General features: G+C 35.6%; 2 protein-coding genes and 1 non-coding gene across 6 annotated transcripts; all 3 read right to left on the bottom strand.

The window, feature by feature from the left end:
• On the bottom strand, positions 276 to 12,044 carry LOC109711241 (adrenodoxin-like protein 2, mitochondrial). The gene is made up of 8 exons (XM_020234186.1): positions 11,923 to 12,044; positions 11,735 to 11,807; positions 10,563 to 10,627; positions 5,317 to 5,384; positions 1,594 to 1,700; positions 1,315 to 1,364; positions 1,107 to 1,189; positions 276 to 735 (listed from the first exon to the last, which is right to left on the bottom strand). The coding sequence occupies exons 2-8, from the start codon at positions 11,787 to 11,789 to the stop codon at positions 621 to 623; spliced, it is 543 nt and encodes a 180-aa protein (XP_020089775.1). The 5' UTR covers positions 11,790 to 11,807; positions 11,923 to 12,044; the 3' UTR covers positions 276 to 620.
• TRNAA-CGC lies at positions 15,631 to 15,703 on the bottom strand. The gene has a single exon. It is a non-coding gene; the product is annotated as a tRNA-Ala (tRNA).
• Positions 16,716 to 25,181, bottom strand: LOC109711482 (dormancy-associated protein homolog 3-like). Of its 4 annotated transcripts, XR_002216607.1 has the most exons (4): positions 24,856 to 25,181; positions 24,371 to 24,473; positions 19,105 to 19,380; positions 16,716 to 17,093 (listed from the first exon to the last, which is right to left on the bottom strand). XR_002216607.1 is itself a non-coding variant. In XM_020234537.1 (3 exons), exons 1-3 carry the CDS (start codon positions 25,103 to 25,105, stop codon positions 17,066 to 17,068), a joined length of 381 nt encoding a protein of 126 aa, XP_020090126.1. In that variant the 5' UTR covers positions 25,106 to 25,179; the 3' UTR covers positions 16,716 to 17,065. The 4 variants fall into 4 exon arrangements, 3 of the variants coding, with proteins under 3 accessions (XP_020090126.1, XP_020090124.1, XP_020090127.1); XM_020234537.1 differs by lacking the exon at positions 19,105 to 19,380 and having other exon boundaries at positions 24,856 to 25,179; XM_020234535.1 differs by lacking the exons at positions 16,716 to 17,093; positions 19,105 to 19,380 and adding an exon at positions 20,607 to 21,244.

The raw sequence follows: 25,445 nt of genomic DNA, 5'->3' as shown, positions 1-25,445 counted from the left end.
TGGTCAATAAAACTATACATAACATCACAGGTACCAAGTACATAAGACAGCATAACTAAACTGCAAGAGTAGGACAGGTCTCATATACCAACATGAAAGCAGCACCCAAGCCACACAAGATTCGAGTGAGGCTACATTATTTTTCTGCATTAAAACAGTCCAACTACTCACAGTTATTATCTCATAATTTTTCAAGCACCTTGTAAAGATTCTCTGTAATCTTCAAAGCAAAGCAACTTCAAGCAAAAGATCAGGTCTTTTCTTTGCAATGACTATTACTCAAATACAACATGTTGTAACACTGATTTCGGTTACATAGATTGCTATTACAGTTCAAAAATGATAGACAAGAAACACTCGAGTGGTTATGCTATTAAAGGAAAAAAGATTGTCACTAATCTTTTAAAGAAAAGAGGTACTGTGCAAATCCCATAACCTCGGGAAAAGAGATAGCTGATACAAATAAATAACTTATTAGAGATGAAAGATCGAACAAAATTTTTTCGGATTATACATCTGAATGCAGGTATCTTCATAAAGATGGCAGGGTCAAAAAATATGTATACTGTATGCTCACATAAGATCATGAAGCAACATCTAAAGCTTATACACTGCCATATTCAGTGTGGTTTTGGTACAAATCCATCAACAGCAAAGTTTCGTGTGGCTGCAGGTAATGCTAACCGTATACCATCAAGTTCCGGCTTTGCAATTACTTGGCAACCAAGGCGAGACCTGCAAAGATGTTCAGAAGTATATTATGTAAAATAATAATAGTAATAATAAATAAATGGCAATAATAATAAATAAATAAATAAATGAAGGTACTTCCCATTTGCCCCTCCAAAAGAAAATTCTACTAAGTATTTACATGCATACATGCGTGGCATCAAGAACTTAATTTTGCAAATACATAGCCTTATACTTGCAAAAAGTTTGCCGCTTGTTAGAGAACCCACATGATTCCCTACTTACTAAAAAACAGTAATTTTGGATGTAGTTAAATAGATTATTTTGCAGGGATAATTATGTCGAAGCCCTAACAAGAATGCCAAGATTTTGTCCTAACAAGAGTGCTAAGATTTATAAAGGAAAGGCGCACTTACGTCTCAGTAAGCCCAAATGCAAGGTCGAGCATATCGTTTTCTTCATCAGTAGGATCTTCTAGTTTGTTGTAGTACCCTACATCCTAAATGGAACTTGTTAGTCAAGTAATACTGCAAGTCCTCAATCTCCATATCTCTCTTTTTCTTTCTCAAGTAATTAAGTCCTTAATATCACATAAAGTTGCACAAAGTTAAACCAAGAACATACCATCACAATCACATGGCATGTCGAACATGCAAGTGAGCCTTCACATGCTCCTGCAACGAACCAGGACAAAAAAAAAAAAAAAAAGAAAAAAGAACCAGATATTAAAATAAAGAACAATGAATAATATTGCACAAACAAGAATTCAGCAGTAAATGAAGCACTGATAGTTATTGGAGTTAAATCAAATAAAGGCTTTCATAGAAAGCTCTGAATAGTAACCTAAAACAGACAGTATAGCAGAAAAAAGCACTCGGTGGTTTATAATAAAGAGATAAGAACCTTCAAGTTCTATGTCATTTTCGTGTGCAGCTTCCAACATTGACATTCCAATAGGAACTTTGATGTGCTTTTCTGTTCCATCCTTGTTGACGAAAGTCACAGATATCCTGCAACGAGCACCAAAATCTTTGTGAGGAGAGTGCTCCTTGTAAACATTTGCACGATCAGTACTCCTGAAGCACAGAATCTTCAAACCAAGATGACAAACACAACTAAGAGATGATGTCTAGTATGTCTGTAGTTGCAAAATCATAAGTCTCCAACATGATAATGATTAGCAAAGAAACTCCAGTTAGCATAGGAATTTTCAGCCTAAATGTTTCATGCAATCAGACTTCAGACAGCCAATAATTGCTAGTAAAGCTTGTCCTCTTCTGAGACACAACATCAGAACATTAATAACGTGGTAGGTCCAATCACACTCCAAATATCTACATAAAAAGAGGATAAAAAGAAAAAAAAAAATCTATATATAATAAATGTGTGTGAGAGCCAAATGAATCCAATGTACCAGTTTTTTCTTCTCTGTTCAGAATTCCAACTAATAAGAAAAGAAGTTTAGAACACACCTAACTGAACTTTAGAAGAAAACAAGTATAGACATCCCAAATCCAAACCAGCTCTTCTACACACCACAGAACAAAGCAATACAACAGGACCACATCCCACAGATTCTTGTTTGGTTCTGAAAGAAACCACGAAAATTGTGATCTTCCAAATGGAAGATAATCTATAGGCAGTTAACTACTTAATAGGTTATCTAACAGAAGATTTTGAGCTGCACTGGAAAAGAATAATACGAGGAGCTATTGAGCAACTTAAAAAGAGGAACTAGAAGACGGTGACTATCAGATGAATGAATAATTAGAGGGAAAGTGAGAAAGAGATAATTTGATAAATGCACTTTGAAAGGAAAAAAATATAGAAGATTGAGCAACAAGAGAAATAAATCAACTGCAATCTATGTTGCACAGATACGGATACGGGGATACAGATACGACACGATACGGATACGGTGATACGGCAATTCCTAAAACTTCTAGAATACAATACGCGGGATATACTTGAATAAAATATTATTTTAAATATATTTAAATATATGTTGATTATATGTAATGATATATTGAGAACAATCAGGATATCTGGACTATATTAAGGAATATATTTTTATTCTACATATGTTCATAAAAAAAGATAATCAATCATATAAAATAATAGTATAAAAAGTATCAAACCAACTATCATCCACCTTGATCAAATGACAACAATAGATACATAGTCGCACAAACTAGATAATTAGCCATTCAATATATATGTTTGTTTTGTTAGTTCTATAATTAAAATAGTAATAAAAAAATATGCTAACAATTTAATAGAGAAGGAAAAAAAATCATATTCTCTATAGTCTTTGTTTGCTTAATGCTAGATTGACAAATTAGATGAAAGAAAGTAAATACTGTGTAAAGATAGAACGAGAGGGAGCGCCTTCTACCGATCAAGAGCAAAAAAATAGAGAAAATGATAAATTGAACAGAGATTGATAGTTTTTTCACTCTTTTCCTTCTTTCCAATAGGTTTGGACGTGAGCTTTTAAAAAAATTTTAAGCTTTGATAATTTTAGACCAAAAAAGAACCTGGCCATGTCCCCCTCCGTATCCCGCCGTATCCCTCACGTATCCGAGCCGTATCCGATATTTTTTTTATTTTTTAAAAATGTCGGATACTTCATTCCCGTTTATCCGATACGTATCCGATACGGGTACGGCATGAAATTTGAAGTATCCGTGCTTCATAGACTGCAACAATGAGCTTTTTAACAGGCATTACAAGGAGCTCTAAGAATTCTTAATACTTCTTTAAGTTACACATGGATGATTGAAGAAAAATAAATGAGCATTCAAACTAGATCAGATTAAAAAATACTAATCGAAAGTTAATAGCAAGTTTTAGTGGTCAACATTTGAAAATTAAGAACCATATCAAGCATCCCAAAGAAAATCAGGCACTAAAGATCTGATCAATTAGAAACAATAATCTATTTCTCTACATTAAAGGAGGGTTTGGGGGGACCTTGGGTTGACACATGTCCCCCCAAGCCCCCCTTTACTCTCTTTCCCTCTATATATATTAATAATATATATATATATATATATAGAGTCCAGCTGGGATACTATCGATAGCACGAAACATTTGGTGCTATCAAGTTTTCTGCCGTTAGATTTATCTTTTTTATCATTTTCATCCGTTCGATTATACAATTCAACCAACCACCCACTCAACCCTAGGAGGCCCATATCATCCTAACAGCACATCTTTTAATCTAAGGGCAAAAAACGTAATAGCACCAAGTCATTGGTGCTATTAATAGTATTCCAGTCTAGTTCTATATATATATATATATATATCTAATATATATATATTATCAAAATTTAAAATTTTGATACTTTCAAAATTTTAAATTTTAAATTCAAATTTAATTTATAATATTTATTTTCAAATTTTAAACTTCAAAATTTAAATTTTAAATCTCTAAACTCTATGAAATTAATTAATGAATTTTATTAATAAATTCATTGTATAATATAATTAATTAATATTATTAATTATTAATAATACACGTAGTAAATCGCATAATAAAATCTAATTGATCATGTATAAAAAATACATAATTTAAATTTGAGTAAGATTTTAGAATATAGTGCGTGTGTGTATATATATAATTAATTTTATTAAACAAATTCTTCCATTATTTTATTTCCCTTCTATTTATTTTTTAAAAAATTATTTTGATATATTTATCTAAAATCTTTTTTCGCATAAATCTTTATAAAATAAGTTGCCGTTTTAATAAATTTTATTTAAATAAAATTAACTATTAAATTATTTTTATATATAACTTTTATTTAATTAATAATTAGACTTATAAAATTATTTAAAAATATAAAAAACTAAAATTTATTAAAAAAAATTTTAAATCCGCAGCATCGTGCGGGTATTTCACTAGTAATAATCAATGCCACTGCAGTAAATTACACCATCAGTCCCCAAACTTTGATTAAAGTTTTATTTTGGTCCTCAAACTTTTGATTTCGACATTAAAGACCCAAAATTTTTAATAAGGTCTTAAATTTTAAATAGCGTTTCATTTTAGTCCTTACTTTAAGAGTAAAGATTGTTGCTTGCATCTACCTCATCTGTTTGTTCATACTCTATAAATTCATCGGTTTTGCATCTATCTCATACTTTCAATTCAGAGGTACAGTGTTTTATAGAGAAAAAAATTGCAACGTAATAGGTGGTAAGGTTGAAACATGTGATAGAAAAGGCAGTCGATAAATCCATAATACATATTTGTACAGATGAACTAAGTGTAAACAATAAGTTATTCTCTTATAATAAATATATTCATATATAGAACTACGTGAAACCCTTTTAGAGGTCTAGGGACTAGTAACTTCGAACTTAATAGTTCAAGAACCAAAAGTGAAAGTTTAGGGAATAGTGCTGCAATTTATCCAGTGTTGTCGAGACATAATAACCAAAGGTAGAAAATATAGAAAGCGGTAGATGTAGTTCCACATAAAGAGTAGTCATACAAGACCAAATAGAATAACCAATACTATAAAAGGTTATCTCCATTGAACAAATCCTGAAACTTAAAGTGATCAAAAAAGAAATCTTTACATTTAAGCTAATATGCAGGTTAAAGAATCAAAATCTTACTTATCCTTTTCTTCACTGCCTTTGTCCTGACCTTCGGTGGCTGTTGCAGTAGAAAAGAGAAGATTCTTCTGAAAATGAGAAGAAACTCTGTCAACATAATGGTGCAATGAAATTTGAAATCAGGAACCCAATAATCAAGTTTGAAATCATGAACTTGATTTATTCACCAAGAATGGTGACCTAGTAAAGAGAGATCAGGCTCATACATATTATTTATATGTTAAACAGAAATTGTTCCTGTCAATAGAAAATCATATCACAAACAATATAATGCTGAAGTAAGAAACAATATAACAAAGTAGACAGCTGCTTCTTCTCCTTGTTCTTCCTTTTTTTTTTTTTTTTTTTTTTTTTTTTTTTTTTTTTTTTTTTTTGGTATGAGCAGAGCAGACAGGTTGTTAGGATTTTGTTAGATTTGTAGATTAATTCTAGTTGGATAAGAATTGATATTTAAATCTGTTGGAAATAAATTAAGATTTAAATATTAATTAGAATATGAATCTAACTAGATTAGGATAAATATTTAAATTTATTGGAGATAAATCAATTAAGATTTAAATATTTATTAAAGTAGGAATCCTAAATATATTAGGATTGGGGTACATTTTGGTGGAGCTTTATAAATAGCTCTTGATGGGATGCTTTTGGAGAGTGTACGGCTAAGAAATCCTTAGGTGGTGTTGTACCAGGAGAGAGAAACCTATATGCTTTGAGTGCACCTAGTGCACGGGTGCACGTAGAGAGTTGTTTTCTTTGTGGGTTTATAGCTCTGTTAGTAAATTCGCGAATAATTCGTGAATTATTCGTGATTTTTGAAGATACGTTTAAAACGGCCATTTTCGTATTTTTTCGAAAAATTCGAAAAAAATCGTGTTATTTTATTATCCGCGAATTATTCGCGATTCGCGAACAATTCGCCCAAAAAAACGGCGCTCGCGGTCGCGGACTGGCGGCCGCGAGTCGCGTCGTCGCCGCTCTCGTCGCCGAACTTGTTCGTGTCATCGTCATCCTCCTCCGCCGCCCTGGCCGGCGCCGGGAGCAAGAGGGCCGTGGGGCGTCCACCTCCTCCTCCTCCGCAGCCCTGGCCGGCGCCAGGAGCAACTGGCGGAGCGAGGAAGAAGAAATCGTGGTATAGGGGTTGGGAAATGGCAGGGTCCAGGAGGTGTAGGGGGTTGGGAAATGGCGGGGTCCACGAGGTTGCACTCAGCCTCGTGGACCGTGCAGAAGTGAGAGGTCCACCTGCCCCTTTTGTGTGAGAGTGTGACTATATATATATATATAAATTATAATTATTTATGATAATAGTATATCTAAAGAAAAATTTTAATTTAATAGAAGAATTTTTATTCCCAATTTTTTAATGATAAATATAATTCTTGTATAAAGTTATTTGCTTAATTAATTATTTATTTTGAGGCATAATATAGTTGACTATTTTTTGTACTTAATTAGCTTAATTTTGTAGCTCTCTATTCTTATTTCTTAAAAAATATGAGTATTTATGTTAATAGCATAAATTTTGAGAGAAAAAAAAATTAATTTAATAGCCGAATTTTTTATCCCGAATTTTTAATTGGTGAACGTATAATATCCGTATAAATTACGTATCCGAATAATTGGCGAATCCATTTTTTAGCAGTATTTTTCAACGAATTTAAAAATTAGAAGACGAATTTTATCCGAATTATATCTATACTGAATTTTTGCTGAATCCAAATTAACTAACTATGGTTTATAGAAGACGAGAGAAGGATAGGAGAGATTTAGAAAGAGGGCTCGGGTTGTAGCTACTCTATGCAGAAGAGGAGTTAGGTGTAATCTTCTCTTATTTAATGAATCTTATTTTACCCACATATTTTCTGTTTGATTGTTTTTCTCTCTTTTGTGATTGTATCGACTTCTGCTAAAGAGACGGGTTTATTGTAAAAACCCGATTCAACGCTTCCGTTGTGGAATCCCAACAATCGGTACCGAATCCACAGAAGTCGGTATCGGAGCGGGTTGCGGATTCTCAAAATTCGGTGCCGGGTGAGTACCGAATTCCCAACAATTGGTATCAGAGCTTAAGGTTACCAATCTGCGAGAGAGATCGACGGAGATGGCCACGAAATTCGAAATCGAGAAATTCGACGGTAAGAATAATTTGGGAATATGGCAAATTAAAGTACGGGCGATCCTCATACAACAGGATTAGGATGAAACGTTGAACGGGAAGGAGGCAAAGCCGGCGGAGTTCACGGATGCGGCATGGACGAAGATGAAGCAGAAGGCGCTAAGTACGCTTCATCTATTATTAGCAGATGAGATTCTTTACAATGTAGCCGCCGAGACGACACCGGCGAAATTGTGAAAGAAATTGGAAGATCTGTACATGACCAAATCCCTGACGAACAAGTTGTACCTGAAGCAACGATTATTTACGTTGCGAATGCAGGAAACGGCGAGCCTACATGAGCATCTTAATGAGTTCAACAAAATAGTGGCCCAGTTGACCAGTATCGAAGTCAATTTGGATGATGAGGATAAGGTGCTGATTTTATTATCTTCACTACCGACGGCATATGAGCATTTGGTGACCACGTTACTTTATAGCAAGGAGACCATAAGCGTGGAGATGGTCATGGCGGCACTTCTCTTGAACGAGATGCAGAAGATGACTTAGGAGTCCGCTACGCAGAGCCGCGATACTGCTTTGGTGGTGACAGCGAAAAAGGAGACGACAACATCGGCGACCGGAGATCGACAGAAGAAGCCGCTATCCGAGGTGGAGTGCTTTTACTGTCATAGGAAAGGGCATATCAAGCGCAATTGTCGAAAACTTCATAATGATCTGAAGAAGTTAAAGCGACGGAAGGAGAAAACTGTCATGAACCAGAATGAGACGATATCAGTGATGGAGCAAGTGGCAGAATCGGAGATGATCGATTCTAATGTGCTGTATGCGACGACCGAAGGTGCGAAAATTTCGGATGATGCGTGGGTGCTCGATTCGGCGTGCTCCTTTCACGTCTGCCTAGATAAAGAGTCTTTTGCCACCTATAAAGCAATTAAGGGTGGAAAGGCTCTGATAGGGAACGGGACAACGAGCAAAGTTTTGGGAGTCGACACGGTGAAGATCCGAATGCACGATAGGGTCGTGAGGATGCTAACAGGTGTGCGACACGTTGCTAGATTGAAGCAGAATTTGATCTCATTAGGCGCGTTGGACTCTAAGAATTGCAATTTTTCTGCTTCAGGTAAATTACGAGGGTCCGAAAGCGAGATCAGGTCGTGTGCGAGGCGAACAAGCGCAGAAACTTATACGTTCTTAACGGAAGCATAGTCAAAACGGAAGCATAGTCAAAACGGAAGCGAAGACAGTTTGGATTCCAAAAGTTCGCGGAGGTGCAGTCGCTCGAGGCGGAGCGGTGATACGGCGACATCGAGCGGAGGAGACAAGCTCAAGATGGAGCTTGCATGGTGAGCTCGACGCAACGGTTGAAGACTACAAATCCAACAAAGGTGGAAAATGATAGGATTTGGTTAGATCTGTAGATTAATTCTAGTTGGATATGAATTAATATTTAAATCTGTTGGAGATAAATTAAGATTTAAATATTAATTAGAGTATGAATTTAACTAGATTATGATAAGTATTTAAATCTATTGGAGATAAATCAATTAAGATTTAAATATTTATTGAAGTAGGAATCCTAAATATATTAGGATTGGAGTACGTTTTGGTGGAGCTTTATAAACAGCTCTTGATGAGATGCTTTTGGAGAGTGTACGGCTGAGAAATCGCTTGGGTGGTGTCGTACCAGGAGAGAGAAACCTATATGCTTTGAGTGCACCTAGAGCACGTAGAGAGTTGTCTTCTTTGTGGGTTTATAAAAGACGAGAAAAGGGTAGGAGAGATTCAGAAAGAGGGCTCAAGTTGTAGCTACTCTATGCAAACGAGAAGTCGGATGTATCTTCTCTTATTTAATGAATCTTATTTTACCCGCATATTTTCTTTTTGGTTGTTTGTCTCTCTTTTGTGATTGTATCGGCTATTCGGCTTCTACTGAAGAGACAGGTTTATAGTAAAAACCCGATTCGACGCTTCCGTTGCGGAATCCCAACAATCGGTACCAGATCCACAGAAGTCGATATTGGAGCGGGTTGCGGATTCTCAAAATTCGGTACCGGGGCGAGTACCGGATACCCAAAACAGGTTACTATTCAGAGAAACTTATTGTATTCTCTGCTCAATGTCCACGATAAATCTATCCGGTGGCAAAATTTGAGAAACATCATTATTGAATTTCTAGTAACAACTTTGAATCAGATTTTCATAATATATCCATGTCAAGTCATGTTGAAACCGATACTGATGGTAATTCCAACAAAAATGAATTGTCAGCATATCATATGTTTTATTTGGTTAAAAAGTGGCAAACAATCGTAAGTTTGTAATGTATAAAGTGCAATGCCCAATTCTTATATCGATATATCATAATCTAAGCTACTTATTATCAAAATTGTTTACCCCCACAAAGCCGTCTAGTAATGGAAGTTTATCTTCTAAAGCAAACTCACTTTAGTTTCATTAAGTTCTCTTCTACCACATATTCAGTCATTAATTAATAAGCCAGAAAACAGGTAAAACATCTGATTGTCATGCTCTTGCTACAACCAATAATCCTTTACTACAACGCCATATCACACTCATGCCTACACTTAAAACAATACTTGTAATAGTCCTCTATGCTGTGAAAGGAATTGGAAATATCTACATATACATAACTATATTAGCTCCAAAAGGAACTAACTTTTTTAGAAGGGAAAAAAACATAACCCTATTTATCAATAGTGACGAGAGATTGCCAAACTGAAAATGAGCGATATCTGCTGTTAGGTCAAGATAAGAACAAAGTTCTAACCAGGAAGGCATGATCACAATAAGCCATGGCCGGTTGGTTCTGAGTGATTTACCAAGTCCTATACAAGACAACCTTCAACATCGTAATTGATCTACCCTGAATAGGTCATTGTACCTATAGAATCTAATAATATAGCAACTCTGATGCAAAAGTAACGTATATTTGCAGTTTATATTTTCATAAACTGCATCAATCCAGAGAAAAACCGCTAAGCTTTGTCATAAACAGCAGCATTTTAGAAACAAGCAACAGTTAACAGTAAGGAGATCCATCGAAAGAACATCAGGCGTAAAAACTATTTCATTATGAAGTGAAAAAAAAAAAAATGATACCGAAACTAACCACAGGGTTTAAATAGGGGGGGAGGCGGTCTTTATTATAGCCACTTCTAGGTACACAAGATTGACCTGCAAAATAAGTGTATTTTTTGTATCAAATAAAGAAACAAAAAATCTACTTCAACTTCTAACATCCAAATCACAGAACAAGAGCCTATCATATAACTGAGAAAATGCCCAACAATGATTGCAACTATATGTGAGCTCTAACACAAAAGCTTACCAAAATGTCAAATGCAAAATTTCAGTCACAAAAACAGATTGATCTAATACAAAGAACCCATTAGGAGGCGTTTGAATTGAACCCATTAGGAGGCGTTTGAATTGACGTAATTGTAGTTCGGGTGAAAATTGAGTCCTTGTTTGGTATTGTTGTCGTTTTTCTATTTTATAAAATAAAATTTCTACATGACATTGTGTAGAAAGGGATGGTGGATTGCTTGCAATCCTTGCATCCAATGTATTTGGTTGGCAACAAAAAACCAAAATTTATAAGCAACATTTTTTTGCTCCCAATTTTTTTTTAAGAACAAGTTGTCTCATCACTTGGCCAGAGTGTTACATGCTAACTAACCATGACAACAAGAGAGAAGGCTTTCCACCATTATAAAATTATATAGAATTAATATTTACAATATAGAAAACCGACAACGATGCCAAACGAGGCCTAAGTTTGGTAAGATTAAAAATATCAGTCTTGCCCTCAACTAACATAATGCAGGGGAGATTCACAGTCTAGACGTAGGCTAGATAATGGGTTTTTCTATGAAAGATGAGTTCGGACCATTTCAAAGGAAATTTAATCTCAAGAATTTAAGGCCATGACTACCTACAAGATTTTATCGCTATCTACAAAATGGATGGCAAAACTAATGTCCCTACTCTTAATAAACTTGATTGACTGTCGAATTGCAAGTTCATCAATCTGAACACCCCCGGAGTTGATAAAGCAAACTTCTATAATCGACAAAATACTAGTTTCAATAATTATTTGCATCATTATTTCCTAAATCCAACTTCTAACTGGTCACACAAAAATGGAATTTTTACTGCAAACTTTTATAATGGAAAACGTAAACAATTGCACACTTCAATTGCTACCTTAGAATCGCCTCCACTTCTCAAATTCCAATCTGAAAACAAAAGAAAAAAAGGAGAAACAATCCGAATTTTTACCCGATCTGGCCTCGTTCAAGATCCGCACCCCAAGCTGTGAGATTCTCGAGAGCATGATATAACCCCCAAAACCCTAGCAATCATATAAACATCACAAGAAATTCTCTAAATCACATATAAATTCAACAAAATTAGGGGCAAAAACCCTAATTAGGGATTAGAGAAATCAAATCCATGCATGCTCATACCTTCTAATTCGCAACTATGCCGATCAACGAGAGGGGAATTTAGATGGGTATTGGGGCGAAATAATCGAACCTCGCTTCGAGTAGCTTCTTCCACGACGGCGGGAAAAGGGCGGCTAAGGAGACGGACGCTTACTTAAGTGATACAGGGTCTCCGGTTCTGTCGGACCGGTTTAAGTAAACCGGGTTGGAAGGTTCGACCGGGTTGAAGCCTTGAAGGGTGATCTTACTGCTTGCAGCTTGGTCCCCCTCAGCTAGGGATGTCGACGGGCACGGATATCCGAAATTTTAGCTGAATCGGAACACGAATGGAGTAGATTTATCTAATATTAAATGAATACAGTTTTAAATATGAATATTAAAAATAAAAATCTGGTGAATATGGATATGGATATGGATTTTTACTATATCCGACCCGAACCTGAATTTATTTTACATTATATAATATTGTATATAAAAATTTTATATTATATTTGAATTTATATTTTAAAAATGCTAAATTACATAAAACCCCTTGTCAAAATCCTATTTTTACTTTACCCCCGTCATTTAAAAACCTATACTTTATCCCCTTGTAAAATGAAAAATATTCACAGAAGAGTACAATGTGAACTGTAATAACAAAATGACCATTTTGCCCCTCACCATTTTCGTCTCCTTCCTCGTCTTGTTGATTCGCCGACTCGATCGGCTGCGGTTCGCGCCTCGATCGACCGTGGTTCCTCTTCATTTTCTTCTCCACCTGCACCCTCGCCGTCCCTCCATTTCGGCGACAGTAGGGAGAAAATCGAGGTAGGTATGGATGGAGAGGTGGGCAAGGGCAACGAGGGCGAAGGCGAGGCGGTGGAGGAGAGCGCGGGGACGTTTATGGGCGCGGACGGAGATGTGGGTGAGGGCGAGGTAGTGGAGGAGGGCGAGGCGGAGGAGGGCGAAGCAACAGCAGAGAGAGCCGAGGGTATTTCTGGCATAAAAAAATATTTTATAACAGAACCCTAACGAATCACTAACTATAAGGGGTGAAGTGAATATTTTTTATTTTACAAGAGGGCAAAGTATAGGTTTTTAAATGCCAGGGGGGGAAATGAAAAATCGGGTTTTGACATTGGGGGTTTCTGTAATTTAGCCTTTTAAAAATTTAGATTTAATGTAATATATTTTGAAATTTTGAAAAGAGAAATAATTATTTCAGGTCAGATTTTCGAGTTTGGGTTCAAGTTCAGGTTCGGGTGTCGGATTTTTTTGTCGGGTTGAGGTTTGGATATGGATTTTTAAAATCCGTCAGGTTCGGATTCGGATTTGGATTTCGAGTTTGGAGTCAGGTCCAGGTTCGGATTTTTGAAAATCTGCCCCGAATCCGACTCGTTGACATCCCTACCCTCAACAACCATCCAACAGCACGGTGCTTGTTATCTGAATTATTATTAAATTTTATTCGGGGCTTTTTTTGCATTTAGCCCTCTCAAAAAAAAACTTATAAATAGCTCCATAAAATTTAGGAAAAACTTCAAATACCACTCCTGTGGTTTCGTACTTTTTTACTTTAATACCCTATAGTTTAAAGTGTATCAATTTAGTATGGTTTCGCACTTTCTCACTTTAGTAACCTGTGGTTTAAAGTGCATCAATTTAGTATCATTTAGAATTTGTTATTATTTAGCTAAAATCAAATAAGTTCTTTGTTGTCAGAACTTATATCCGAAATTTAATTTGAATATTAGGATTGTAATTGGAGAGTTAAGACTATTTGTTATAAATTATTAATGCTCTTTGGTTATGACTTTTTTTAAATATTTCAATTTATTGGAGTACCTTTTTGTGAATCAAGCATTTTAGTATTAAATACAATTGCCGCTATAATTCTTATTTAACAATCATTTAGTATATTTTTTGTGGCAATTATATTTAATTATAGCGGCATTTATAATAGTTGTTGAATAATTATTTAGTATATATTTTGTGGCAATTATAATTAATTATAGCGGCATTTATAATAGTTGTTGTTGGGTAGTATTTAGCGGCATTTATTTAGATTTTTACCAACCACCGGAAAAAATGCCGCTATAACTTTTAGCGACCCTACCAATAGTGACAATTATCATAATTGCCACGGAATCATTTAGCGGCAATTATAATTGCCGCTAATTTAAAAAATAATCGCCACTAAAACTCAATTTTATTGTAGTGTGTTTTAATTATAAATGTCGCCTTAGATGAGCTAAATGAGACTTTATAAAGTCGACAGTGAGATAATTCATGACTCTACTTGGCCTATATGAGTCGAATGTAAAGAAAGTACTATGTGGGTGGTTGTATTGATTTGTAAAAAAACTAGCATACATATGGTGTTTCGAACATGACGTGTCCTTAGATATAGCTTTACCATAACATATGAACTAACATACGATCATACCACATGTGCGAGATCGATCACATGGAAGTGACGAAATTGATCCCTGTTTTGTGGCTGTGCAAGCCATGCGTTCCTTTCAAACTTAAAACTATATCATGAAGTGGATACTTGATGATATTATTTTAGTGTGATATCCAAGGGCCATGATTCATTTGGTCGAGTGGAACATGTTTAGGAAAGCAGTCAAGTTGAAATAAATTGGCATGAGATACCTAAGGAAAAAAAAAATTTGACTGCACACTTATGATTTATTACTCATAGCCTAGATAACTGTGTTGATATTTGTTGTCTATATAATCATGAGTACAAATGTGTTGATGAGAGATCTAGCTTGCTTAATGATAGGAATTAGAGATGTTATGATCTGGTATTGCTAAGTGATTTGGGGTATAAATGAGATGTGGAGTAATAGTGTTATGTTAGATGGATGGTGACTAAATGTACCACTCCTTATGTTTGATTTTTTTTTTTCGTTTAATAATCATACACACTATTTACAGTACGAAGAGTTGAACGAGATAAGAGAATATATATGAGATTTAAAAAAATATGAATATGTATGAAGTGTGTACAATTGGGAGATATTAGGATTGGTTCACATTTGGATTTATCTATAATATTCCTAATCCACATGTGATAAGGAATAAACTTAAGAGATAATTCATATTCCATTTATATTTTATTTTTGCGGGGATCCAGTTAGAATCAAATTAGGATTGCTATCTCCCCTATAGCTTATAAATCCATGAGGATGATCATAAATTCTACCAAGAGAAAATTAGAATTATCTCTTTATAGAAATTTTCTCTCTCTTCAATTCACTCTAGGGCACCATCAAAATCCTAGGGATTTGGGCGGTATACTGCAATCGATTTTGGTTGTCGGTTCGTAACGAGAAAGATCAACTATGAAGAAGAAAAACGTGCTAACGACCGAGACAAGTATTTAGCAGGTTGAGGAGTTTGTAAAATAAGCCGAGATTAGATCTTGGATAATTGTAATTTTTCCAAGTTAAAAGTTATGTAAAATTTATATGATTTTCATCATAAATGCATTCATAATTTCCAATACTACTCGATCCTAAAGTGTAATAAAATAAAGTGTAATTAAATCTAGATTATAATCATGCCGTGCAAAACAGGCTTTACAAAAGTAAAACAAAGAAATGTTTCTATCATTTTGACTTAGAATAATGGCACAAGTATCATTTTGACTTTAGAGTCCCCTAAACAGTGGAAAGTGTAGTTGGAGCACAAACAACAGGGGAAAAAAAGATCTAATAAGAAAGGAAAAAGGGTAATTGGAGACGCGGGGAATCGAACCCCGTGCCTCTCGCATGCGAAGCGAGCGCTCTACCATATGAGCTACGTCCCCATCTGTTTGCAAACTGAAATAATTTGTAATATCAACTTTTATATTTGACCACTTGATTTCGTCCGCGACCTCTCTGGAACAACAGAACAATTTTTTCATATACAGATGAAAGCAAATTGGACAAAAGCATAAGCGGGTGTTCGTATGAAATCGGAAGCTCGTTCTATCACCAATACGGAATGTAAGGATAAGTACCGACTTCAAATATCGAAACATGCCAAAATCAATGCCCCGATATTCCAAACATCCCCTAAAAAGTGGACTAAAATGGTCATTTTCATTATATTAGCCATGAACAATTCGACTTTGTTACACTCGAAAGAAACTACGTACTGGGAATCATTGGGGTCTTGAACTGCAGATCTCATAAAGCAATCTCCGTTCCGCCCTTGGATTGGAAACTCGTATTTCTTTTTTATCCGGCGGCAAATCTCTTTGATGCCACATTCAGTTGCATACACTGTAGTACAAGTTAAACCAATATATTTAAACTTTGACGAGACTTATTAGTAAAAGGCAAAGTTGAACTCCATTTAGATGTTAGAATAAGTTATCCAACCATTTTCGCTCACCTTAAAATGCCGTGACATCCATAGTTTGGTAATATAAAAGATTTCACCTATACGGTGATTTAGCTATTCCGAGAACATGATTTTCAAAACTGAATATAATTTGTCATGCTTAAAATTTGATCACGCTCCTCGTCTGACTAAAAACTACAAATTTCTTAAGTGAATCAAAAAGATATATTAAACAAAATATCCATGCATTCAAACCAAACCAAAAATGGAAGAAATATATTCTACATAACACATTCATACATCTAAACAATCCCAATTTCACGAGGTTGAACAGCTTTCCATGATCACATTCTGTATTATTATCGTCACCATTTGTGGCATGTTCAAAATCATGCCTCAACCGATGAAGAACATATCCCATAAAATCACATATAGTTTCCTATTTTAGAGAAATTAGAACCCAGAATTCATACAGCGAAATCCACAAAAAGCAAAGCAATATTTTGTGACAAACATTAAACACATTAAACACAAAGCATGCTCAGATGGATAAAACAGAGGGCAATCCTATGTTACAAGCTCACATAACCCTTATAAAGAGATCGATCTCTCAAAGGCCCGAGGATGTACTTAATCTCCTTCGTCCTATATATTTCTCATTCTTCTCACCCTCCTATACAATACCCACCTTCACTTAGTTATTACAAAAAACCCAGAAAAAAAAAATTTGCACCATATATACACAGATTTTACAGCACAAACATCAGACTCTGTGTCACACATAGGAGCACTCCAAACCTACTTAAGTTTTTATTCGGTTCCCTTCCTCTCTGTCTCATCCTCATCTGTCTAGTGAACTAATCACCACCCTGCATGACAAAAAAAAAAAAAAAAAAAAAAAAAAAAAAAATGAAACCCATTATTGAATGTATTACAAAATATTCATTCTTTATCAGCTTAAGCTTTTATGGAGTTATTTGCCCTTTCATATGGCATCAGAATAGAAGTTTTTGAATCCCAACAAGCTCCTAGTTTCATTTAATTTTCTCTCATTTAATTCAAGTCAAGATTAACGTAAATTGGTTACTCTTGACAAGCTTACATTCTATAAGAAACTGCTTTTTATCACCTGGTAAAATGATTTTTATCCCAAACAGAACATTTCAATAATAAAAATATAAATTATGGATAAAAAGGGAACGTAAAAGAGAGAACTAATTTAGTCTGGTGAACCAGAATATAAGTTAACTAATCATATGAATCTGGCTGTTTAATAATATATACAGTACTAAAAAGGCCAATAATACAACCAAAAAAAAAAGTTAAAAGAAACATATCCTAACTATAGGGCATTTTGGAATACATAGATATGCCAAGTTTAACAATTTTGATGTTACTTTGAACTCTTACATTCTTTTTAGAAATAGATATCTAAATCTCAAACGTTCTGATTTTAATACACAATCATAACATATTTGTCTCAATTTTAATAAAATATTTTGATAGAATATATTTCGTGTAAAATATCTATGATCCTGTAAAATTAGATCACAAAATCAAGTATTTTGAAATTCTGAAACCAAGTGTAATGCATCGAACTTTAGCTAAATTGATAAAGTGCGGATTTCATCATGTTAGAATGACTAAAATGGAGTTAAAAAAGGTTTAGACCGAGTTAGGATCAAATTGAAAGCGATTGGGATCAAAACAGAGTTCCGAAATTCAGAAAGCTGAGTTCCAGCCCAGATGTTAATTTGGATCCCAGTTGTGGGTGCCCGAAAAAGTTTCGAACTCCTAACCAGAGAGTTGGTTCTTCTGGACAGTAGATTCGGATGCCCGAAGTGTCCTGCGGGCCCCCGAATCACATTTCAGATGGTTGCTTGAGGGTGCCCGAATTACATTTCGAACGCTCAGCCCGAGAGCGCGCCTTGTGCAACAAACTTGGATGCCCAAAGTGTCTGGCGGGCGCCCAAATTTGTGAAGCAAGCAGACTAGCAGGCGCCCGTAAATACTTCCATGCGTAGTTACGTAAAGGGTGACACTATACACCTTCTATTTGTACGCCCCAAAGATCGTGTGTGCGCCCGAATCACGGCGAACAAACTATTTTGTCTGTTGTAAATAGAATTAGTTGAGGGGTTAAGTTGCTATTATAGCAACCCTTTAAATAGAGTTTTCTCAGAGTAACGCTAATCCACAGCCACCCTCTCCCTCACTCTCATTCTCCTCTTTCTCACTCTAGAAACAAAGAGGAAACCTTAGATCCCATTGTTAAACCTTGGGAATGGTCATGTTGGGAGCTTGCAAATAGTGGGGAGCTTCAAGAGGAAGCTCTTGGAGGAAGGAGCCCTTCTCATCTACGTTTTGGATCCTAGAAGAGGAGAGGTAAGTTGGCATTTTAAGATTTTGGTCTTAGGGTCCTCCCAAATGGGATTTCGAAGGTTCTAATTGATTGCATGTTAGAGGAATTAGGGTTTTTACCCTTTGGTATGTAATAGACATGTGGAAATGCAAGTAACATGAGTAAGCTATAGACTAAAAATATTTTGGTTTCATGTTGACAAGTTTTGATGGTCAAGTTAGCTAATAAACACTTAACCTAGAGAAATAAGGTTTGTAACCCGCTATAATGATAAAGAGAGAAATGTAGGAGCATTGGGAGAACCTTGTTGTGTAGGTTAAACATGTGTGGCATGTAACCTTAGGTCAAAACCTAAGTTGACACGAGAACTCTAGACGAAACATAAGCTAGAGAACAATTGTATGTGAGTTGGACATGGTGGAACCCTAGAAGTCAAGAGAACTTAAGGTGTGACATTGACATAGGTCGCGACATTCCAGAATGACCAAGTAGGAGATGTCGATTATGTTTCGACTCACAATGTAGTAGACGGAGATGTCAATCATTTTCGATTCCTCAGGCAGTGCCTGAAGATGCTAATCATTGTCGACTCCTTATGTAGTGCTTGGAGATGTGGATCCCTTTCGACTCCAAGTGGCTATCGGGCATGGCAATGTTGATCACCCTCGACGTCAAGTGCCTACCAATTGGAGAGTAGTACAATCTCCTCGGCTCTCTATGAGATGTGTTATGTCTACCAATTGGAAGCAGTACGATCTCCCTCCGCTCTTCATGTGGTGTAGTGAACAATAGAACTAATCAAATAAATTGTTAGTGACGCGTGGCATAAAGAGTATGCACATGGGTTGTATGTAAGAAAGTGAAACCAAACTAGTTAGTTAGTTAAGGTATGAAATGAGGTGAATAGTAAAGTAGAACTATGACATGATAGCATAGTGGCAAATTGGGTAAATATGTAGTCAATAATGTAGTGGCATCTCGTATTACTGAGGCATTGTTGTTGTATTTTAAATTATTACATTTCTATAGTAGAAATGTCTGTTATTATAAAATTATCTACTAATGCTCCCTTTGGTCCAAGTGAGTGTAGAGCGTCACGTTCATCATTTGCACCCACTAAAAACTTATTTAAAGTTCTCACATCCATCGCCAGTGGGCACGAGATCACGGCAAAGGCGTCGCAGAATAGATAGACCGAGTGAGAGGTCCATAAAGAAACATTTTGTAAAACCATGAAAATTTGTAATCTTTTGGAATAGATTGAATGATGTAAACTTTATGTTTAAAGTTCAAGTTAAAATGGATTACATGTTAGTAGTATAACTCTGATGCTTTATGTATCCATTTCATGCATAATTGTACAGGTTGGATTATATTTCCACTTGGTGTGGTTAGAGAGGCCTTGCCTGTTCGGCGGGTCTGTAGCACGTGCCCGAGAGTGCCTAATTGGCGGTCTCAGGGCGTGACACCAAGTTCAAAAATACTATGAGATTAAACATAAAAATCAATACTTTCATATACCTGTTTCAAAATATGTTTATGGTTTATAAAGAATAAAATCCTAAATAAAGTTTCAAAATGAAAAAAAAAGGAAAAAAGAATCTTTTCGTATTATTATGGCTCTGGTTGCTTATACTAGATAGATGTTAAAACTGACTTTTTAAATGGGGATCTTTATGAAGAGGTGTGTATGAATCGGCCAGAAGGATTCTCACAAAGGGAAAAGGAATATTTCGTATGCAAAGTAAAGAAATCAATATATGGACTAAAACAAGGCTTGCGACAATGGTACTTAAAGTTTAAAGAATTTGTTTTGTCCTTTGGCTCAAGGAAAACATTGTTGATCAATGTATTTATTTTAAGGATAGTGGGAGTAAAATAATTTTTTTAATCCTTTATGTCGATGATATTTTGCTTGCCAACAACGATTTTGGGATATTGCATGATACTAAATAATTTCTTTTTCAAATTTTTAAAATGATAGATTTAGATGAGATCTCATATGTTCTTGGTATTGATATTAAGAGGGATAAACATAAAGGTTTATTCGATCTATCTTAAAAAGCCTACATAACGAAAGTTTTGAAAAATTTTGAAATGCATAATTGTAAGCCAGTGTTGCCCCTGTCCAGAAAGGAAATAAGGTTAATACTTTTTAGTGTCCCAAGAACCAATTGAAAATTGAACAGGTGAAAAACATACCATATGCCTCTAGCGTCGGTAATCTTATGTATGCACAGACATGCACATGTCCGAATATTGCTTTTGCCGTTGGATTACTTGGCGGGTACTAAAGTAATCCGGGTATGGAGCATTGGAAGGTCGTTAAAAAGGTTATGACGTACTTGAAGGGTACTTTAAATCATATGCTAATATACAGGAGATCAGATCACTTGGAGCTGATTGCGTACTCGGACTCCGAATTTGCTGGATGCCCAAGTACCAAAAAGTCTACAACTTCATATATTTTTCTGCTTGCTAGAGAAGCATCAAATAGAGTATTATTGCCCCTCCGACCATGGCTGGCTACATAATACATTGCATATCTCAAGACTACATCACAGGCTATTTGGCTTAAGAATTTTATCACAGATTTAAAGATTGTGGACTTCATTGCTCGTCTAATAAGGATTTCTGTGATAGCTCAGCTGTAGTTTCCTTCGCCAATAACAATAAGATAACAACGGGATATAAACACTTAGATACCAAATATCTTGTTGTGAAAGAGAAAATAGAGGAATGTTATATTATGATTGAATACATTAGTAACAAGTATATGATAACAGACCTAATGACTAAGGGACTAACACTTGAGTCATATATAGATCATGTTAGTAGTATCGGTCTGATTAGTTCTTTTGATATGTAAGATTTTATAACATTTTATCTTCTTCCAAAAAAAATTATAGTTTTGATAGAGGTGTGATGGACCATTTGTAGACATAAAATTTTGCCTCATTTGAAAATGGATATATAGTTTTTAGTTCATTATAAAGTTGTGCCATATAAAGTACTCGGCTAAGAGGTGAAGATGATACGGTAATTATGGAAGGAAAATTTCGTTATGAAGAGGTGGACCGCCATAGTTCCTGTCATTGTAGTCCTTTAGTTTGAGTTAAGTATTAAGTAAGTTTTAAGATATTTGACTATAAAGTTTGGAATATAATATATCCCTATACGGAATATGCTAATATGGGTCAAGTGAGAGATTGTGGCACAATTAATCATATTCAAATATGGATTTGCTATAAATAAAGGTCAATCCTAACAGATATATAATTGTTGGGGCAATTGCCTATATACCCCTGAAAAGTTTCCGGTTTTCTTATTTACCCCTCTTAGAAGGCTAATATTGAAAATACCCTTCTTATGTTCCAAGTCTTTCTAATATACCCCTGTAGTTAAGTTCCGTCAGTGAGCTACCGTTATCTCTGGAAAATTACCATTTTGCCCATTTCAATATACCCTTGTACCGTAACTAACTTTTCTTATATACCTTTCATATAGCAAATACTTTTCTAATTTGCCCTTCAAATATCAATTAATTAATAAAGCACGTCGGGAGCGAGCAGATGAACAGATGAGATCGATCGCAGCTAAACGAACCTTGGTGGTTAGAGGTATAGTTAGTTAATTCAGATTCGGTAAAAATTCGGTACAGATATAATTCGTCTTTTAATTTTTAAATTAGTTGAAAAATACGGCTAAAAAACGAATTCGGCAATTATTTCAGATACGTGATTTATACGGATATTATACGTTCACCAATTAAAATTTCGGGATAAAAAATTCAGCTAATTCGGATTCGGATTCGGCTAGAGGTATAGTTAGTTAATTCGGATTCGGTAAAAATTCGGTACAGATATAATTCGTCTTTTAATTTTTAAATTAGTTGAAAAATATGGCTAAAAAACGAATTCGGCAATTATTTCAGATATACGGATATTATACGTTCACCAATTAAAATTTCGGGATAAAAAATTCAGCTAATTCGGATTCGGATTCGGCTAGAGGTATAGTTAGTTAATTCGGATTCGGTAAAAATTCGGTACAGATATAATTCGTCTTTTAATTTTTAAATTAGTTGAAAAATACGGCTAAAAAATGAATTCGGCAATTATTTCAGATACGTGATTTATACGGATATTATACGTTCACCAATTAAAATTTCGGAATAAAAAATTCAGCTATATAATAAATATATAATAATTAATACTATATATATTATTATTATAATTTTTATATATAGATTAAATATATTTAAAATTATAATAAATATATATTAATAATATATAAGAGTTATATATTTAAAAATATCAATAAATAATTAAAAAATTATAAATAAAATATTATATAATAATATTTCTATTATATAAATAAAATGCTATATAAATATATATATATATATATATAAAATTATATATATACATATATTTATATATTTATTTATATATATAATAAGAGGGAGGTCCACCGTGGACCGCGCACACGCTTCTCCCCTCCGCGCGCAACACCGTGCCCTCTTGCTTCCGGCACGCAGATGGCCTCGGGCGAGATGGGATCGTCGTTGCAGCCCTCTTGCTCCCGGCGCCGGCCAAGACGGCGGAGGAGGAGGACGATGACGACGAGAGCGGCGGAGGAGGAGCTTGTGGAGGAGCCGGTCCTGGAATGGAGGAGCTCCTGGAGGGGCACAGAGCTTGCGCTTCAAAAGGGCGGAGAAGTTGGCGGCGGTGGAGGCGCGCGGGGAGGGGACCAAGGGGCGGAGGTGGTCGCCCCAGCGGAAGCGCCTGGAGAGGACGACTTCGAGGAGGGACAGGAGGGAGTCGAGGGAGGGGCGGGGGAAGGAGGAGCGGGGGGTCGAAGGGGTCGCCAACCTCTCCGCGACGATGGGGTTGGGGTCGGGGTTGGGGACGACGATAGGGGAAGGAGGGAGAAGGAGAATGACGAAGAGGATGAGGAGGATAACTTAAGGAATTAGTATAATATGGTAGGGGCAAAATAGGTATTTTATTTAGATTTTAACTCTAGTATACATTTAACCCATGTTTAACCCGAGTTAAGCTAACAGAGGATAACTGCAGGGGTATTTTAGAATAATGATGGAACATATGAGGGGGTATTTTAGAAAGAAAAAAAAAGCAGGGGTAGATCGGATATATCCGAGCGTATGAGGGGTATATAGGCAATTATCCCATAATTGTTTGATATAGTATGTCTTATCTCTCTTTCATCTATTTAAATTAAATAAAATTCTAATCAGAAGTTGATCTGGACTTTGTATAAAAGGTAACTAATCTTGCCACTTTCTTACGTACATTCTGGTGAAAAATTACTATCTGTTCCACATCATACAGGATAGTGCCTGAGACAGAAGGAAAAACTAGATTACCCAAGTTTGGTTGGTGGCGTTCATATCATAGTCAGACTTCTCGTTCTTGCATATTGATTAAGAATTTCTTCTCTATGGCATTTTGTAAGTTATTTTTATTCTATTTATAATTCTGGACATTGGAGTGTTTTTAGTTTTAATTGTTTTTTGCATGCCAATATAGATCTATCAATTTCTTGATCATTTAGCTATTGGTAATCACTTTAAATTGATAAAATCTAAACTTAGGTTGTTAATTATAAAAAAAAAAAAAAAGTTTATACGATAAATATAAATTTTTTAAAGTTTAGATAACTATCTACAAATGGATGAAAATTAATCACATAGTTCTAACATACTTAATGGTCATATGTGACCAGAAAAAAAAAAAAGAAAAAGAAAAAAAAGGAGTTTACCAATCGTATACGGTGGGGCTTCTGGGCTCCGCAGTCTCCATTCCCTCTGCCATCTGCTTAGGTTTCCTCAAGAAACGACTCCAATCACCGCGGGGCGTTGAGGCTACATAAAGAATTTCAAAACAATAGCACATAGTGATATTATGTATCATTTTTCGCTTTTCTAATGGCATCATAAACCCTGTATTCCATTCTAAACAACGTAATATGACCCGCACAATCTATTATATATCTTTCGCAAAAATAATCACAATATTATTAATTTGTATCAAATTTATAATATAAGATAATCGATAGTTTTTTTACAGGATTCAAACTCAGAACCCGTCGTTGTTAGTTAGGGCGTCCGCATGTAAAGAGTGTTCCCTAGCTAGTTTGTTTGAGAATAGTTATTCTTATATATAAATTTGTTCTCTTTTGATTAATTAGGTTAAGGCGATCGATTTGGGGATTGGCGTGGTTGTACAGAAAAGTTGGTCTCTCACGTGAAAGAGGCGAGTCCGGGACGCTGGCCGGCGAGGAAGGGAGAGAGCCGGAATCGGCAGAGATGCTGCTGCGCGGCGATCTTGCGATGGTGATGCTGCGGGTGACCGTGACGTCAATCGCCGGCGGCGCGGCCATGGAGGAGGAGGAGGAAGAAGGCGAGAAGGAGGAGAATTTGCGGAGCTTGCCGAGGCCGGACTCCGGCCGGGGGCCGGCCACCGTGTCGTCCCACAGCTTGTCCAGAAGGCCCATTTGATCCCTCTTTTTCTCCCACAGCTTGTCCAGTAGCTTCTAAACTCTTCTTCTTTCTATTTTCCTCCTTGTGAGGACATTTATAGAGGGGAGGGGGAGTGGATATTGGCGATTTTTCTGGTCGCTCTTTTTTCGATTGGACCCTTTTTCTTATGTTTGGCTTAGCTTTGCTCGGCTCGGCTCGGCTCGGCTCGGCTCGGATAATATCTACTAGGCTAAATTACATTAAAACCCCCTATTAAATTCCGATATTTTTACTTTCCTCCCTTGTTATTTAAAAACCTACACTTTGCTCCCTTGTAAAATAAAAAATATTCACAAAAAGGTACGGTGTGAACTG

The sequence above is a fragment of the Ananas comosus genome, linkage group 6, assembly GCF_001540865.1.
Source record: "Ananas comosus cultivar F153 linkage group 6, ASM154086v1, whole genome shotgun sequence".
Taxonomy (NCBI): Eukaryota; Viridiplantae; Streptophyta; class Magnoliopsida; order Poales; family Bromeliaceae; genus Ananas; species Ananas comosus.
The sequence above is the reverse complement of the archived record's forward strand: the minus strand, read 5'-3'. Positions and strand labels throughout refer to the sequence as shown.

Coding starts and splice junctions, on each gene's coding strand:
- LOC109711482 (XM_020234535.1), bottom strand. CDS start 25,105: ATGGGCCTTCTGGACAAGCTGTGGGACGACACGGTGGCCGGCCCCCGG. Junction 24,474..24,855: donor CCCGGACTCGCCTCTTTCAC/GTGAGAGACCAA, acceptor TTCTTTATGTAG/CCTCAACGCCCCGCGGTGAT. Junction 21,245..24,370: donor AGCCCCACCGTATACGATTG/GTAAACTCCTTT, acceptor TTATTGGCGAAG/GAAACTACAGCTGAGCTATC.
- LOC109711241 (XM_020234186.1), bottom strand. CDS start 11,789: ATGCTCTCGAGAATCTCACAGCTTGGGGTGCGGATCTTGAACGAGGCC. Junction 1,701..5,316: donor GGCAGTGAAGAAAAGGATAA/GTAAGATTTTGA, acceptor TGCTCGTTGCAG/GATATCTGTGACTTTCGTCA. Junction 1,190..1,314: donor CATGCCATGTGATTGTGATG/GTATGTTCTTGG, acceptor AGTTCCATTTAG/GATGTAGGGTACTACAACAA.